At 38.1% G+C, this 15,757-nt stretch overlaps 1 protein-coding gene across 3 annotated transcripts in view; it reads right to left on the bottom strand.

Moving 5' to 3' along the window:
- The window catches only part of SPATA7 (spermatogenesis associated 7), a 34,294-nt gene extending 19,656 nt beyond the window's left edge, over positions 1-14,638 (bottom strand). For 2 of the 3 annotated variants that reach the window (XM_059915812.1, XM_059915813.1), the window contains exons 1-4: positions 14,462-14,638; positions 9,852-9,926; positions 7,837-7,932; positions 4,310-4,357 (exon numbers count right to left, since the gene is read on the bottom strand). In XM_059915812.1, coding sequence (XP_059771795.1) covers positions 4,310-4,357; positions 7,837-7,932; positions 9,852-9,926; positions 14,462-14,480 — 238 coding nt within the window. In that variant the 5' untranslated portion in view covers positions 14,481-14,638. The remainder of the gene's footprint in view (positions 1-4,309; positions 4,358-7,836; positions 7,933-9,851; positions 9,927-14,461) is intronic. The other variant, XM_059915814.1, reaches the window with a different exon arrangement.
- Positions 14,639-15,757: the final 1,119 nt, after the last annotated feature.

Below are 15,757 nucleotides of genomic sequence, written 5' to 3'. Positions count from 1 at the left end.
CTCCAGACTTTGTATTCCAGCTGCCTCCTCAGCATCTCCACTTGGATTTCTAATAGGTATTTATTTTGAACTTACAATGACCAAGACTTAACTCTTGATTCACTTCCTCCCCTAAATATCTTCCTATCATATTCCTCATTTCAGTAAATTATAACTGTCATTTTAGTTGACGGACTCTAAGTTTTGGGAGTCATCTTTGACTCACTCTTCTTTTTCTCTCATATTCTATCTACATCCAGTCCATCAGTAAATACTGTTGACACACATCTGAAATATTTCCAGAATCCAGCCATTTCACATTCCCTCTACTTACAGGCACTTTGGTCCAAGTCACCATTATTTCTCATCTGAATTACTGTCTCCTAACTAGTCATTCTGCTTCTACCACTGCCCCTTATAGACTATTCTTAACTCACCAGCCAGAAAGATGCTTTTAAAGTTAAACTGGCTCTGTTCCTTCTCCTCTACTCAAGACCCTCCAATGGCTTCCAATTTCATTTAGAGTGAAAGCTAAAGTGCTTGCAAATAGTCATAGCCCTATGTGGTCTGCATCTCTTTGTCCCATCTCAATGACCTCATCGCTTGTCACTCTTCAGCTGGCTTATTTCACACCAGCTATGCAGCTCTTCTTGCTGTTCCCCTGGATACACTGATCACAATGCCATGTCAAGGCTTTTGAACGTGCTGTTTTCTCCATCTTGATTGCTCTTCCCTCCTTTACCCACTTGCTTCTCCCTTACTTCTTTCAGGTCTCTGCTCACCCTATCAGTGAGGCCTTCTTCTCCAAAGTCCCAATCTCCCTTATCCTGCTTCATTCTTTTTCATTGCACTTATCACCATCTGATATAGTCTATATTTACTTATTTCTTTGCATTTGCTTATTGTTTGTCTCCTTCAACTGGAATGTAAGCTCTATAAAGGCAAACAGTAGGTGCCCAATAAATATTTGCTGAATTAATCACTGAATAAACTCTAGTGTACTAAACAAAATATGCAAAATGCTTGATTATTTTAAATTGGTGAATTTGGATTTTAAACTGGTGAATTTGGTTCAGTAAGAGGATTAATATATATATGCAGGCTTTTAAATTACACAACCTGAATAAAAAAAGAGATAATCTTATTTTATACATCTACTGTTCAGGAACTTGTTCAGTATGAAAATTTAGCAAAACTTTCCCATTTAGAGCCTAGTTAAAGAGGATTATTTGATCAAACGTCAACTGGGTAAAACCACCTTAATTCAAATGATTCAGATTTTGAAAGCCTATAAATATTGAACCAGTTTTCTGTGCTATAAAAAGTTACTAATATGATACAGAAAAAGAAATATAAAGCATAGAAATTAAAAAACTGGAAGGATCCTTAGAGATTATCTATCTTTCATTTTACAAAAGAGGAGGGAAAGACATAAAATGACTAGCCCATATAGCTTGTGTGCTATGGTGAAATTGGTCTTTAAAAATATATACTCAACACTGTACTCTTGCCTAAAATGCCTTTACCCTTCCTATAAAATTATTCGAACCCTAAGACTCATTCAAAGATATGAGAACCTGGGGCTTCCCTGGTGGCGCAGTGGTTGAGAGTCTGCCTGCCAATGCAGGGGACACGGGTTCGAGCCCTGGTCTGGGAGGATCCCACATGCCGCGGAGCAACTGGGCCCGTGAGCCACAACTGCTGAGCCTGCGCGTCTGGAGCCTGTGCTCCGCAACAGGAGAGGCCGCGACGGTGAGAGGCCCGCGCACCGCGATGAAGAGTGGCCCACACTTGCCGCAACTGGAGAAAGCCCTCGCACAGAAACAAAGACCCCAACACAGCCATAAATAAATAAATAAATAAATAAAAATTAAAAAAAAAAGATATGAGAACCTACACGAAGGCTTGTTGCAAACATAAAGGTCACAGAAGAGGGAGAATACGAAGCGCCAAGCACAGGGCCTGATAAAGACACTGTGCTCATTGGTGGCAACTGGCACAGCTTAAGTCCCATCCGTTCCTACCTGTTCCACTAAGAAAATGTACAAGCAGAGATAGGTACAACCGTTGCCTGTGATCTTTCCCAGATTGCACATAAGGGGCATTTTCCCATCTATGCTCTCATTCATTTATCACTTAGCATGCACTACTTGAAGCTGTTATTTCTTTTTTAATGCAGAAATTCTCTCTCAAACTATAAATAACAATTAAGTTCAAACAGCAGCTTAAGAAAATACTAAACTTAGTTTATAATATTTGATATTTATATAATTACAGTAAGACAAACACAGGCTGTGATATCCATGCTCTTTGGCTATTTTAAAGTATGCATTTCTTGATTGGACTCAAAGGCCTCAAAAGGTCTTAAATGGTATCTTTCAGAACGTTTTAAAATAGGAATTTCAAATTTTGTGGATTATTTCCTTAGTAAAGATTTCTAAAAATAGAAATATTTTTCTATGTCCATACCATATGTATGTACATACAAAGGGGAGATATATCATGATTCTATAATAATATATGTCAATAGCTTTTCAGATACAAATAACTACCATGTTTATCAGTTAGCTATTAGGATACAAATAGTAGATATTTATCTGAAGAAAAGTGCCAGTTATGGTATTTTCAATGAATAATTCAGTAATTTTTAAAAAAATTTATTTTATTTATTTATTTATTTTTGGCTGCATTGGATCTTCGTTGCTGCGTGTAGGCTTTCTCTAGTTGCGGCGAGCGGGGTCTACTCTTCATGGCGGTGTGCAGGTTTCTCATTGCGGTGGCTTCTCTTGTTGCGGAGCACGGGCTCTAGGCGCGCGGGCTTCAGTAGTTGTGGCTTGTGGGCTCTAGAGCGCAGGCTCAGTAGCTGTGGCGCATGGGCTTAGTTGCTCAGTGGTATGTGGGATCTTCCCGGACCAGGGATCGAACCTGTGTCCCCTGCATTGGCAGGCGGATTCTTAACCGCTGCGCCACCAGGGAAGTCCCTAACTCAGTAATCTTAACAAGCTGAGGGCAGTGAGAATCACAGAATTCTAGAACTTAAACCTTGGCAAGCTTTTCAGTACTATCCAAATTTTTATATACAGGAAAAATGAAACCGAGAGTAGTTAAATAACTTATCCAAAGTTACAAAGTGATTTACTGGCAGAGCCTGGGCTCAACTGTAAGTTCGTATACTGAGAAATACAATACAAGCTTCTTTTATGGATGATTTTTAAAAGTTAGAAAATGCTTCCTCAAAACGCAGCATGTCAATACCCATTAGGAGGGTTACTATCAAAAAAATAGAGAACAAGTGTTGGGGAGGACGTGGAGAAATTGGAACCCTCAAATTGGACATTGGGAATATAAGATTAAAAGCAGAATTACCATATGGTCCAGAAATTCCATTTCTGGGTATATACACAGAAAAACTGAAAGCAGGGTCTCAAACGAATATTCGTACATCGATGTCTATGGAAGGATTATTCACAATTGCCAAAAGGTGGAAACAACCCAACTGTTCATTGACTTATGAACATATAAACAAAATATGGTAGTACATACAATGGAATATTAGCCTTAAAAAGCAATAAGATTTCTGACACATAACAACACGGATGAGCCTTAAGGACACTGTGCAAGTCAAATAAGTCGATCACAAAAAGAAAAACACTGGATAATTCCACTTAAATGAGTTACCTAGGGAAGTCAAATACATTGAGACAGAATATAGAACAATGGTTGCAGGGTGAATGGGGAGTTACTGTTTAATGGGTGTGAAGTTTCAGTTTTGCAAGATGAAAAGAATTCTGGAAATGGATAGTGGTTATAGTTGTATCACAATATGAATGTACTTAATGACACTGAATTGTAGACTTAAAAATGCTTAAGATGGGGTCTTCCCTGGTGGCACAGTGGTTGAGAATCAGCCTGTCAATGCAGGGGACACGGGTTCGAGCCCTGGTCTGGCAAGATCCCACATGCCGTGGAGCTACTAAGCCCGTGCGCCCCAACTACTGAGCCTGCACTCTAGAGCCTGTGAGCCACAACTACTGAGCCCATGTGCCACAACTACTGAAGCCTGCGCACCTAGAGCCCATGCTCCACAACAAGAGAAGCCACCTTAATGAGAGGCCTGCACACTGCAACGAAGAGTAGCCCCTGCTCGCTGCAACTAAAAAGAAAGCCCATGCACAGCAACAAAGACCCAACGCAGCCAAAAATGAATAAATAAATAAATAAATTTATTTTTAAAAAAAAGTTAAAAAAATGGTTAAGATGGTAAATTTTAGGTTATGTGTAGTTTACCATAATTTTTTTAAAGAAAGGCAATATGTTAAAAATTACTTACATTTGATGCTGGCACTCATGCTTAGTGGAACTGAGCAGTCTACTGCAGCTGAAAGAGAAAAATCAGTTGTTTAATAATATTCTTAATTTTTATAAATGACAATAAATATCAAATGCGAAAATCACAAAAAGTTCCAGAACTTGCACTTCCTTGTTTTGATATTTATGCTACCTCTAGAGATGAAAAATATCCTTGATAAAAAATATACTGGTTGGGATTAACGGCTCATTAGATACTGCAGAAGGAAATATTAGTGAACTTGAAAACACAGAAATATAAATATTCAAAATGAAACAGAGTAAAGACTGGAAAACAAATGTGCAGAGCATCACTGACTTAACCTACCTGTATCACTCACTTAACATACTTGTAACTGGAGTCCCAAAACAAGCTTGAGAAAATAAAAGAGCAAACTTGGAGCACCTACATTATCTGATTTCAAGACTTACTGTAATGCTATAGTGATGACGGCAGTGTGGTATTCTAATAGACAAACAGATCAACAGAACTGAAGAGTAAGTCGAGAAACAGACCCTTGCATATGGTCAATTGTCTTTTAAAAAGTGCCAAGGCAGTTCCATAAGGAAAGGACAATCTCTTCAACAGATAGTACTTCAATATTTAGATATCCATAGGCAAAAAAGTGATCCTTATATCATACCATATAAAAAAACTAACCCAAAATGGATTATAAATTTAAATGTAGGAGCTAAAACTTATACTTCTAGAAGAAAACACACAAGAAAATCTTAATGACCTAAGCTTAGGCAAAGATTTCCTAAACAGGATATGAAAAGCATAAACTATTAAAAATTTGAAAAGCTGGACTTGATTTCACATATAACAAAATATTTTTCTTTAGATTTTTTAATCATTTAAAATATAAACTTCAAAAAACATGAACCAAAATTTAAAAACTTTAGTTCTTCTAATGATAAAATTAAAAAAAAACTTAAAAGACACTGGTGAAAAACTGGCTGAATTCAAATAAGGTCTGTATTTAATAGTATTGTGTCAATATTAATTTCCTGGTTTTAATAATTGTATTATAGCTTTGTAAGATTTTGACATCAGGGAAAGCTGGGTGAAGGGTTTCTGTGACATTCTGTACTATTTTTGCAAGTTTTCTATAAGCCTAAAGTTATTTCATAATAAAAACTTAAGAAAATGAAAAGACAAGTCACAGACTGGGAGAAAATATTTGCAAAATATGTATCTGACATAGGACCCATATTCATATAAAGAGAACTCTCAAAACTTAATACTAAGAAGACAAACAATCCATTTTTAAAAAATGGGCAAAAGATTTAAATAGATATTTCACCAAAGAAGATACACCAATGGCAAATAAGCACACGAAGAGTTGCTCAATGAAAAGGGAACCCCTGTGCACTGTTGGTGGGATTGTAAATTGGTACAATCACTATGGAAAACAGTATGAAGGTTCCTCAAAAAATTAAAAATAGAACTACTATATGATTCAGTGATTCCACTTCTGGGAATTTACCTGAAGGAAATAAAAACAGTAATTAAAAAGCTATATGCACTCCAATGTTCACCGCAGCATTATTTACAATAGCCAAGATATGGGAGCAAGCTAAGTGTCTATTGATAGATGAATGAATAAAGAAGATGTGGTGTACATATACGATGGAATATTACTCAGCCATAAAAAATGAAATCTTGTCTTTTGCTATAACATGAATGGATCTAGAGGGTATTATGAGAAGTGAAATAAGTCAGACAAAAAAGACAAATACTGTATGATCTCACTTATATGTGGAATCCGAAAAACAAAATGAACAAACAAAATGAAAAGACTCAGATACAAAGAGTAAATGAGTGGTTGCCAGAAAGGAGGGAGCTGGGAATGCGGGGCAAAATAGGTGAAGGGGATTAAGAGGTACAAGCCTCCCTTTATAAAATAAATAAGCCACGGATAAGTACTACATAGCATAAGGAATAGGGCCAATAATATTGCAATTAACTTTTTATGGGGACAGGTGGTTAGTAGACTTGGTGATCATTTCATAATGTATGCAAATGTCAAATCACTATGTAGTACACCTGAAACATAATATTGTATGTGAACTATATTTCAATTTAAAAAAAAAGGAAAAAAAATGTTGCTCAACATCATTAGACATTAGGGAAATAGAAACTAAAACCCTATGAGATACCATTACATATCCACTAGGACTGCCAATAGGAAGTGTTGGTGAGGATGTGGAAGTGACGGAAATGAAAAATGTCACTCTGGAAAACAGTCTGGCAGTTTCTTATAAAGTTAAACATACACTTCCCATATTACACCACCATTCCACTCCTAGTAAATAAATTTATCCAAGTGAAATGGAAACATACATTCAAAGATTCTATGCGACTGTTTACAGCAGCTTTATTCCTAATTGCCAAAAGTGAGTCAATACAATCCAGATGTCCACCAACTGGTGAAGTGATAAACGAATTGTGGTATATTCATTAAATGGAATACTACTTAGCAATAACAAGGAAGAAATACTGAACATGGATTAGTTTCAAAAGTGTTAACTAATTGAAATAAGCCAGACCCAAAATGATACATATTGTATAATTCCATTTACATGAAATTCTAGAAGAGGCAAAACTATAGTGAGAGAAAGGAGATCAGTGGTTGCCAGGAACTGGAGGGAAGAGAGTGATTGCAAAGGACTAGGGAGAACCTTTTGGGACGATGAAAATGTTCTATACCAGGAGTCAGTGAACATTCTCTGTAAAGGAACAGAGAGCTAATTCTACAGGCTTTGCAGGGTGATACAGCCTCTGTCACAACTAGTCAACTCTGCCTTTTAGTGTAAAAGCCACCATAGACAATGTGTAAAAGAATGAATGTGACTGTGTTTATTTATGGACGACGGAATTTCAATTTTATGTAACGTTCACATGTTACAAAATATTATTCTTTTGATTTTTTTCAACCATTTAAAAATATAAATAGCACTCTTAGTTCAGGAGCTGTACAAAAACAGGTGGCAGGATGACTTGGCCTGCAAGCTGTAGTTAGCCCATCCTTCTTTTATAGCATGACTGTAGTGGTGATCATAAAAATGTATATATTTTTCAAAAATTTCAACTGTACACTTAAAATTAGTGCATTTTATTATATTTAAGTTACACCTCAATAAAGCTGACAAAAAGGAAAAAACTGTAGTTACCATCTTCTCTGTGTAGCTTCTTTCAAACAAATTTGAAAACAAAAGAGAAGATCATAAACTTTTGTTATATTAAAATCAGCATCTAATTGCAAAAATATATTAGGAATAACAGGTAAAATGAAACAACACAGATATCACATTCAAATACAGTTAATAAAAATGGCATTCCGAATTTGCTAGGTATATAGAGTCTGTGGTTGGTATCTTACTACACCAAACACAAACCCATGGGTATATAATGTATTCATTTTTGCTACAGATTTACACTAATTAGAAGTGAAGCTGAGAAGGGTTTAAATTGGGTACAGAAAGTTAACATTTGCACGTTTTTACCTTTGGCTGAAAGGATTTTATTATAGTGAACAGCCATGTGATTCTTGACCAGTTGGAGGGTACTTAGTCTGAGAGAGGAGGAGTCAGTGCAAAAAGCTAAAAATTAAAACATATTTAATCATTATATTTAAAATTAATATAAAAGTTATCATGAGATAAACAAGTTACTGATTATTAAGCTCCTTTTTATAAAATGTTCTGAAGTTTAACCATGGAGATACTGACATTATATCTGTGATGCTGAATATGTCCTAGCTGTCACCTTGCACTGATAACTGATGAGCTATTCACTACTTTGGGTTCAAACCTCTCTAGGAATAAGTTTTACAAGCCTGAGAGTTTTGGGAAGAGATTGAGAAATATAATCTACCATTACATCTACAAAACTATTTCTTATCGACAGCTCTCAATCTCCTAACTGAAAATGTTTAGCTGCTTGCCTGATGATAAAATAATGTTACCATTGTTAACACTTGAATACATGGAGTCTGGGAAATCAAACAAATCCCAAACTCTGAAACTCTAGGCAAAGATTCTATTCTGAGATGCAAACTTCTAATTTTATATCTGAAAACAAGACCTACAAATCGGTTTACTGCATTCTTTTTGAAGTATTAGGACTATCTTAAGACAAGTATAATTACAAAGAAATTGGATGATATTAAACTTCTTGACCTCATCTAAACTGTTAAATCTTATAATTAAGCATGTATATATGAGTATAAATGTATAAAATGTAAATGTAGGCATAACTTTTAAAAATATTAACAAGTTTTTGAGAAGTAATACATGCATGTGGTTAAAAATTATAGCTAAAATGGCATGGAGACATTGAAAAATAAGTGAATTTCCTGCCCTGACTCCTAGTCTCCTCTCCCAGAAGTATACTCTGCTACTTTTCCAATGTATCCTTCCAAGGAAATTCTATGCATAATAAAAGTATATACAATAATGATAATCTTGACACTAATACTACAACTACTACTAAAAACATTTATTGAATAGGTACCATGCATATATTGCTCTAAGCTCTTTACCTGTAAAAACTCATTTAGTCATTATTATCACCATTTAATAGACGTGGAAACTGCGGCAGAGAGATGTGAGTAAGGTCTCCAAGGTCACACAGCTGATAAAGGATGCAGTTTAGATGTGAACCAAGGCAACCTCATACTTACAATCACTATTCCTACACCAGCTCTGCACATATATTCTTTAAAAAAAGGTTAGTATATGACATATTGTTCTTCATCCTGCATGTATCTTTTAAAACTAGTTCAAAATTTTTATTTAAAAATGGATTTTCAAAGTTTATGATTCTGGCTCTACGTGTATATATGCTTTATTACAAAGAAAGAAATGAGGTAACGGAAAATAATTCTTCTTTCACATTTGGAGGATCAGCATAAAGGATTTTTCATGTAAATAAGGAAAGAAAGACTTTCAGTTAGTATTTTGCCTAAAAACCCAGGCTTAAACATTTTAAGCTATAATTATAAAAATACTTTAAATGTATATTAACATTTACTTTAAAGGCTTTAAAACGTGAAAACATCTACAGAATACAGATTCTGCTTTCATAGGATCTAGAAGGCCAATTGGATAAAGAGGCCCAGTTGGGTAAGTGTTTGCTCCTGATACAAAATGCATTTTTCAAGGGCTCTTTTCCTCTGCACAGCTTTTCCTTTTCAGTGCTGTGTCTTTAACGATCTGCTAATCACCATTTTAACAAGGAAGGCATGCCTTCAGCCAGGATGGTCGGCCAGCAAAGAGAAGAGCTGGGCTGGACCTGCAGCAGAGAGCACAAGGTAGTGAGGTCCACATCCAGGGCAGGATGGGCTCCTAAATTCTCTAATCTCAAGAATTCCTATAATATGTAATTGCAGTTGATAATATGAAGTTCAAATATTGATTAAATGAAGTATTTTTTCATCATGTTATATAATTTACAAATAAAGGAAACACACTTGGTCAACCTTTCAACAATCTTTTACCATTTTAAGTACCTCACTTACCATTACTTTTGGTGCTCAAGTGTCCTTTAAATAGGCAGGGTGGACCATATCTGGGAAGGACAGAGGTTGCTCTGACTTTTAACAAAAAAACATGAATTAGGATAAATGAAACACAACTTTCACAAAGACACTACTGAACACATAAAAAAATAATAAATTTATCTTTACCAAAATTGTTTAAAATTTTATTCAATCATATTACTAACCAGCAATGATATATCACACAAAAATTCGGCAGCCAATAGATAAAAGGCTTTCTCTTTTAAGAAAATAAGTAATTTTCAAAACAGTTGTGGCTTGAGGCTTAAGTTTCACTGGATAAAATGATAAACACATTAATTATGTTATTTGATATATACTGACTTTATTCAGTAAATCACTGACCTACTGGTTTTTAAATGATTTTGAGATAGAACACAACTAGATTTTCAGTTGATACATATGATTAACTATTTCAGTTAATCATAGGCTGATCTGTCCTTAAAAATAATTTTAAGTAATCCTCTCACAAAGTAATTTGGTAAATTATAAATTATACAGTGTAATATTATTATATATAAGTATATAAAAATGTCAGAATCAGAACTTAATGATTAAAGATGTTTTAAGGTTCATCTAGTCCAACCCACTTACCCTCTTGCTTGGATTCTATCTAAACATCTTATATTCATAAATTTATTTATTTATTCATTTATTCATTCATTCATTCATTCATTCATTTATTCATGGCTGTGTTGAGTCTTCGTTGCTGCCCATGGGCTTTCTCTAGTTGCGGCGAGCAGGGGCTACTCTTTGTTGTGGTGCGTGGGCTTCTCACTGCGGTGGCTTCTCTTGTTGCGGAGCACGGACTCTAGGCACCCGGGCTTCAGTAGTTGTGGCACGTGGGCTCAGCAGTTGTGGCTCGTGGGCTCTAGAGCACAGGCTCAGTAGTTGTAGCCCACAGGGTTAGCTGCTCCGCAACATGTGGGATCTTCCCCAACCAGGGCTTGAACCCGTGTCCCCTGCATTGGCAGGTGGATTCTTAACCACTGAGCCACCAGGGAAGTCCCTAAACATCTTATATTTAAAAGCACCTCTAGTGATGGAAAACTCACTATGTCCCCTAAAGTCAGTGTCTCATGTTTCAGACCAGATAGGCTGTCAGAAAACTAGATATATACTTTATCACAAAATAACTTCTCTCCTGAAAAAGTGATTGTGTTTTGAGGGGTAACCTCCAAGATAGGAAGGCTGAGTTACAGAGTTTAATGGAATTTAACATGCAAAATATAGTGTATCCCAAGACATGTTTTTTTTTTTTTTAACAGCTTTATTGGAGTATAATTGCTTTACAATGGTGTGTTAGTTTCTGCTTTATAACAAAGTGAATCAGTTATACATATACATATGTTCCCATATCTCTTCCCTCTTCCATCTCCCTCCCCAAGACATGTTTTAAGTGGGTAAAATGGCCAGTCTGCTATCAGGTGGGCTTTTGTAAGCTATAAAGGTATGGGGAAGACACAAAGTCTGGAAGAAATATGATGTTTGAAAATAGAAAAAGAGGTATCGAGATAGTAGAACTAAAATCCAGGATCAGAGAACAAAGCCTGCCAGAACAGACTAAAACAAACAACAATCTGATATCAGAATACACAAGAAGCTCCTTCTACATCATAGGCCAGAGAGCAAGAAGGAAAAAAATTAACTTATTTAGGACAAGAGAAGTCAAGGTGATACCACTTGAGCAGGTAATGAAGACAGTCATGAAATTAGCATAGATTTTGCCCGGAGAGAGAGACTAAACATAAAAAGAGCAAACTAACCAACAAACTCTCAAGCAAACCTTATTTCTCCAGAGGGAAAAAAGTGTTGACTTTTTGCCTGCCCAGAATCCAATGCCCCTTTACCTGGAAATAGGACCTCAACCTGCTTGGGGAACCACTCCCCCCCTCTCTTAGCCCAGCTGGTTCAAGTGGATCCCACTGCTCAGAGGTGGGCATATCACCCCAAACTGGCCAGCAATGTCGACTGAATCAGGAATGACTATGTGACCCAAGTCCAGCCAATGAGACATAATCGTGGGACTTTTACTGGAACTATTAGGAAATTCCTAGAACATACATAAGCCTGGCACTACTGGTGGCCATCTTGCACAACACAATGGGAACCTGTCTGCGAACGAAGCCTACACAGAGGAAAGTGTAACCAAGACCAAATGAGATCCCTGGTAACATCGTCTGAGTATCGGGATCTAACCATGTTTGAAGCTCTACCCTCCCTAGCCTATTCTGTACATGAACTCAAAAAATCCTATTTTAGCTTAAGCCAGCTTGAGTTGGGCTTCTTCACTTGTAGTCAAATGTTAACTTACTGAATACTGCTAACTGTGCCTGGCACTGTTCTAAGCACTTTGTAGAAACAAATTCACTTAATCCTTACAACAATCCTATGAGAGGTACTATCATTATCCCCACTTTATAGATGAAGCACAAAGAGGTAAAGCATGTAATTTCCCCAAGATTACACAACTACTATGTGACAGATTTCGGGTCTGAACCTAGGCAGTCTGGCTTCTGAGTCAACCATTACACTATCTTGATAAATATAAATTGCTTAGGACTCAAACCATGCTCCAAGCTACTATATCATATGAAACAGGCTAAGAAGTATGTAGTTTATTCCCTGTATGCAGTTTATTCCCTCCAAATTCCTTTCTAATGTATGTGTGTTTCCCTTCAGTTCAGAGGAAAAGAAAAAGCAGGTATACCTAGAGAAGTTAGAGAGCACAATGTCAGAGAGAATAAATGACAAAAGATAAATAAATTATAACGTTACATGTCTTAATATTTTGTGCTCTTGAAAGCATCAAAGGTAACCTCTTAATAAATCAAAGAAATTTAGAAAGTGCAATACTTTCAGTTAATATTAAGTATTTTAGCTCTGGCTAAAATTACTTATGGTTTCCTATTAATAATTATGGTATAGGAGAACTGACTACCCTAGATCTCTGTTGAATATTACATTTTGCTTAAAAACTCAAAATAAAAAACAATGTTTGATACTATATATTACATAATGTCCTAAAAATGAAGCTAATTGGGTAAGTTATAAAAATAGAAACCTTTTTACATTTTGACATTTAAAAATAATTTAATTAATAAATACTGACACTAAGTCTTACTAAGTCTATTATATTCTAAATTTTACATATATCCTTTCCCATGCTCCCACTTCTACCATGGGATAGTTAAGTAAAACAATGGCTCTAGGGTTTCACATTCAACACACCTGGATTCAAAGCCTGTTGTGCCACTTACTGTGACCTTGGCAAGTTACTTATGATCTTTTAGTTTCTTCACTGTGAAATGAGAATACCTATGTACAAGATGTTCTGTGGATTAAAAAACGTTAACTTTGGAATAGTTTCTGGTACACAGCATGAATAATGTTAGCCTATGTGGTAAAACTTCTGAAAACCATTAACAGCACTTTCGTTTGCTTTTTCTGGAACTTAGGTGGCAAGGTGTCAGAGTATACAGTTTGGTGATCAATGAATAGTTATCTCCTACATTTAGAACAGCACTTATTTTGATCAATGATTACATAATAGAGGCGCACTTGTATTCAAAGCAAGACTTGTTGCAATGAACCATCTAGCAGCTTGGTTTAAAGGTACAGTTTAAAATAGATAAGAACACTGAATTGGGAGAAGAGGTCTGAAGACTGCCTTATCTGCTTCGCTCAGAAAGTGTGAAGATGCAGATTATTTAGACTGGGCTGACTCCTAGAGATTTAAAGTTATATGGCTCCAATTGTTCCACAGTGATGTCCATTTTAACCCAGAGTATTCAGTCAAGGGCAGGTATATATAGTGACTATGGATTAGTCCTTTGCTCCTAAAACTGTAGCCAGCAACCCTGCATCATTTGGAAGCTTATAAGAAATGCAAAATCTCAGCCCCCCCCCCCCATCAGACTTACTGAATCATAACCAGCATTTTAACAAGATTCCTAGGTGATTCCTATTCGCACAAAAGTTAGAGAATCCCTGGGTTACTCAATGGTGTTTTTTTTTTGCGGGGGGGCGGGGACGGGGTTACCGTATGAAGGAGTTTGTATTTACTGAGTACTTACAATGTGCCCGGAGCTTTGTATGTATTATCTGCATTTAATCCTCAAGATTAAATGGGTGTTTTTACCCATTTAATGTAAAAAAAAAAATCCATTGGTGTTTTTACCACCACCCATGGTTCGAGATGAGGAAACTGAGGCTCACCCCTCGGGAGTGCAGCGGGGCTTAATTTTGGGCCCAGGGAGGTCTGACTCCAAAGACCACATTTGGTTCCTCTGCCTCCGACCCCGAATTCAGGGGACAGGGCCTCCTGGAGTCAGGGCAACAAATTCTGAGCAAGAAGTGGACCTGTGAACCCCGCAAGCAGGGCTTCATCCCGGGCGAGAGGCCTGGGCAGCTCGGGGCAACACTCGGGGCAACACCGGCGACTAAGCAGGGGTCGGGGAGCGCCCAGCGCGCGGCCTCGACCCGCGCGGCCCCTTACCCGGACCCCAGACCCGAGGGTCGGAGAGCGGGCCGACGCGAGATGGCGGTCGCCCGCGACAGCTGCCCTTTACCTCTCCGGCTGCCATCCATGCTTAGATCCTCTTGCAGCCGCCGTGGGGACACGCTGCGTCCCCTTTGGTCCTTCCCGGGGCCGGGCCAGCCCCCGCAGCAGACGTTTGGCGAGAAAGTGCCCGAGGGCAGCGGCAGGGGCTGGAGACTGACGCAAAGCGGGCTGCTAAGTGCGGGTTCCAAGGCGCCGGGATTGTGACGTCACGGCGCAGGGACGTGCGCTCCCCCGGCCCCGCAACCCCGCCCCCGGGGGTACCCGGAGAGGGCGGGCGCGCCGCAGAGGATGCGAGGGAGGACGGACTGGGCGGGGAAAGAGCCCCAAGCGCCAGTCTGTTGCTCTGGATCTCTGCCAGTAGTCCACAGAGCGGCCGCCTGTCAGCAGTCGAGCCACCAGCACCTGGCAGGCCTCATCCCTGCAGGAAGAGCAGGAAGAGATGGTAGTCTCATCTGGCATCCATGTCCATTGGGTCCCGGAAGGAAGTCAAACTCAATTGTTGGTTGAGGTCAGGGTAACATTTAACCAGTTCCAAATAATTAAATTTCCAAGCAGTACGTGAACATTTGGATTAGTGAAAATCCTGGGGATGAAAAACATCTACGTATTTATATCTTAATTCTTAACCCCAATAATCAGTTCGCATTTCCTTTCTGCTTACTGAGGTTCCTCCCTCCTCTTCCACCACCCCCCTCCGCCTCTTTTTTATCTTAAGGCACCAATGTGTTTTCCTTTATGATGGAAGAGAGTTGCAACATGAACAAGGCGTTGATTTATCCGTCACTTTGAAGAATTTGTTTAATTTTGAAGCAGTTACTTTTGAATCCTTGGAAAGAAGAACAGAATGGGGCGGGGAGCATGGTAATGTGTCGCTTCTCAGCAGCAGCTCTATTGACATTTTGGGCTGGATTCATAATTCTCTGTCGGGGGGGGGGGGGCTGTCCTGTGCGCTGTAGGATGTTTAGCAGCCTCCCTGGCCTCTATGCACTGCATGCCAGTAGCAACCCACCCACTCCACCCCTGGTTGTGACAAAAAATGTCTCCAGCTGTTGCCAAAGTTCCCCTGAGAGGCAAAATCGCCCGCGCGCGCACACACACACACACACACCCATACACAGCTGCCCCCGACCTCTGCTGTAATGGAAAAAGTACTGGCTTTGGAGTTAGATATGTGGAACTTAATTGTGAGTTTTTTGCCACATTTAGTTCCTAAATTTCTTTTTTTTTTAAATTTATTTATTTATTTATTTATTTTTGGCTGCGCTGGATCTTCGTTGCTGTGTGTGGGCTTTCTCCAGTTGCA

Source organism: Balaenoptera ricei, chromosome 2, assembly GCF_028023285.1.
Source record: "Balaenoptera ricei isolate mBalRic1 chromosome 2, mBalRic1.hap2, whole genome shotgun sequence".
Classification (NCBI taxonomy): domain Eukaryota; kingdom Metazoa; phylum Chordata; class Mammalia; order Artiodactyla; family Balaenopteridae; genus Balaenoptera; species Balaenoptera ricei.
Note: the sequence above shows the minus strand (reverse complement) of the source record. Positions and strands in the feature narration are given on the sequence as shown.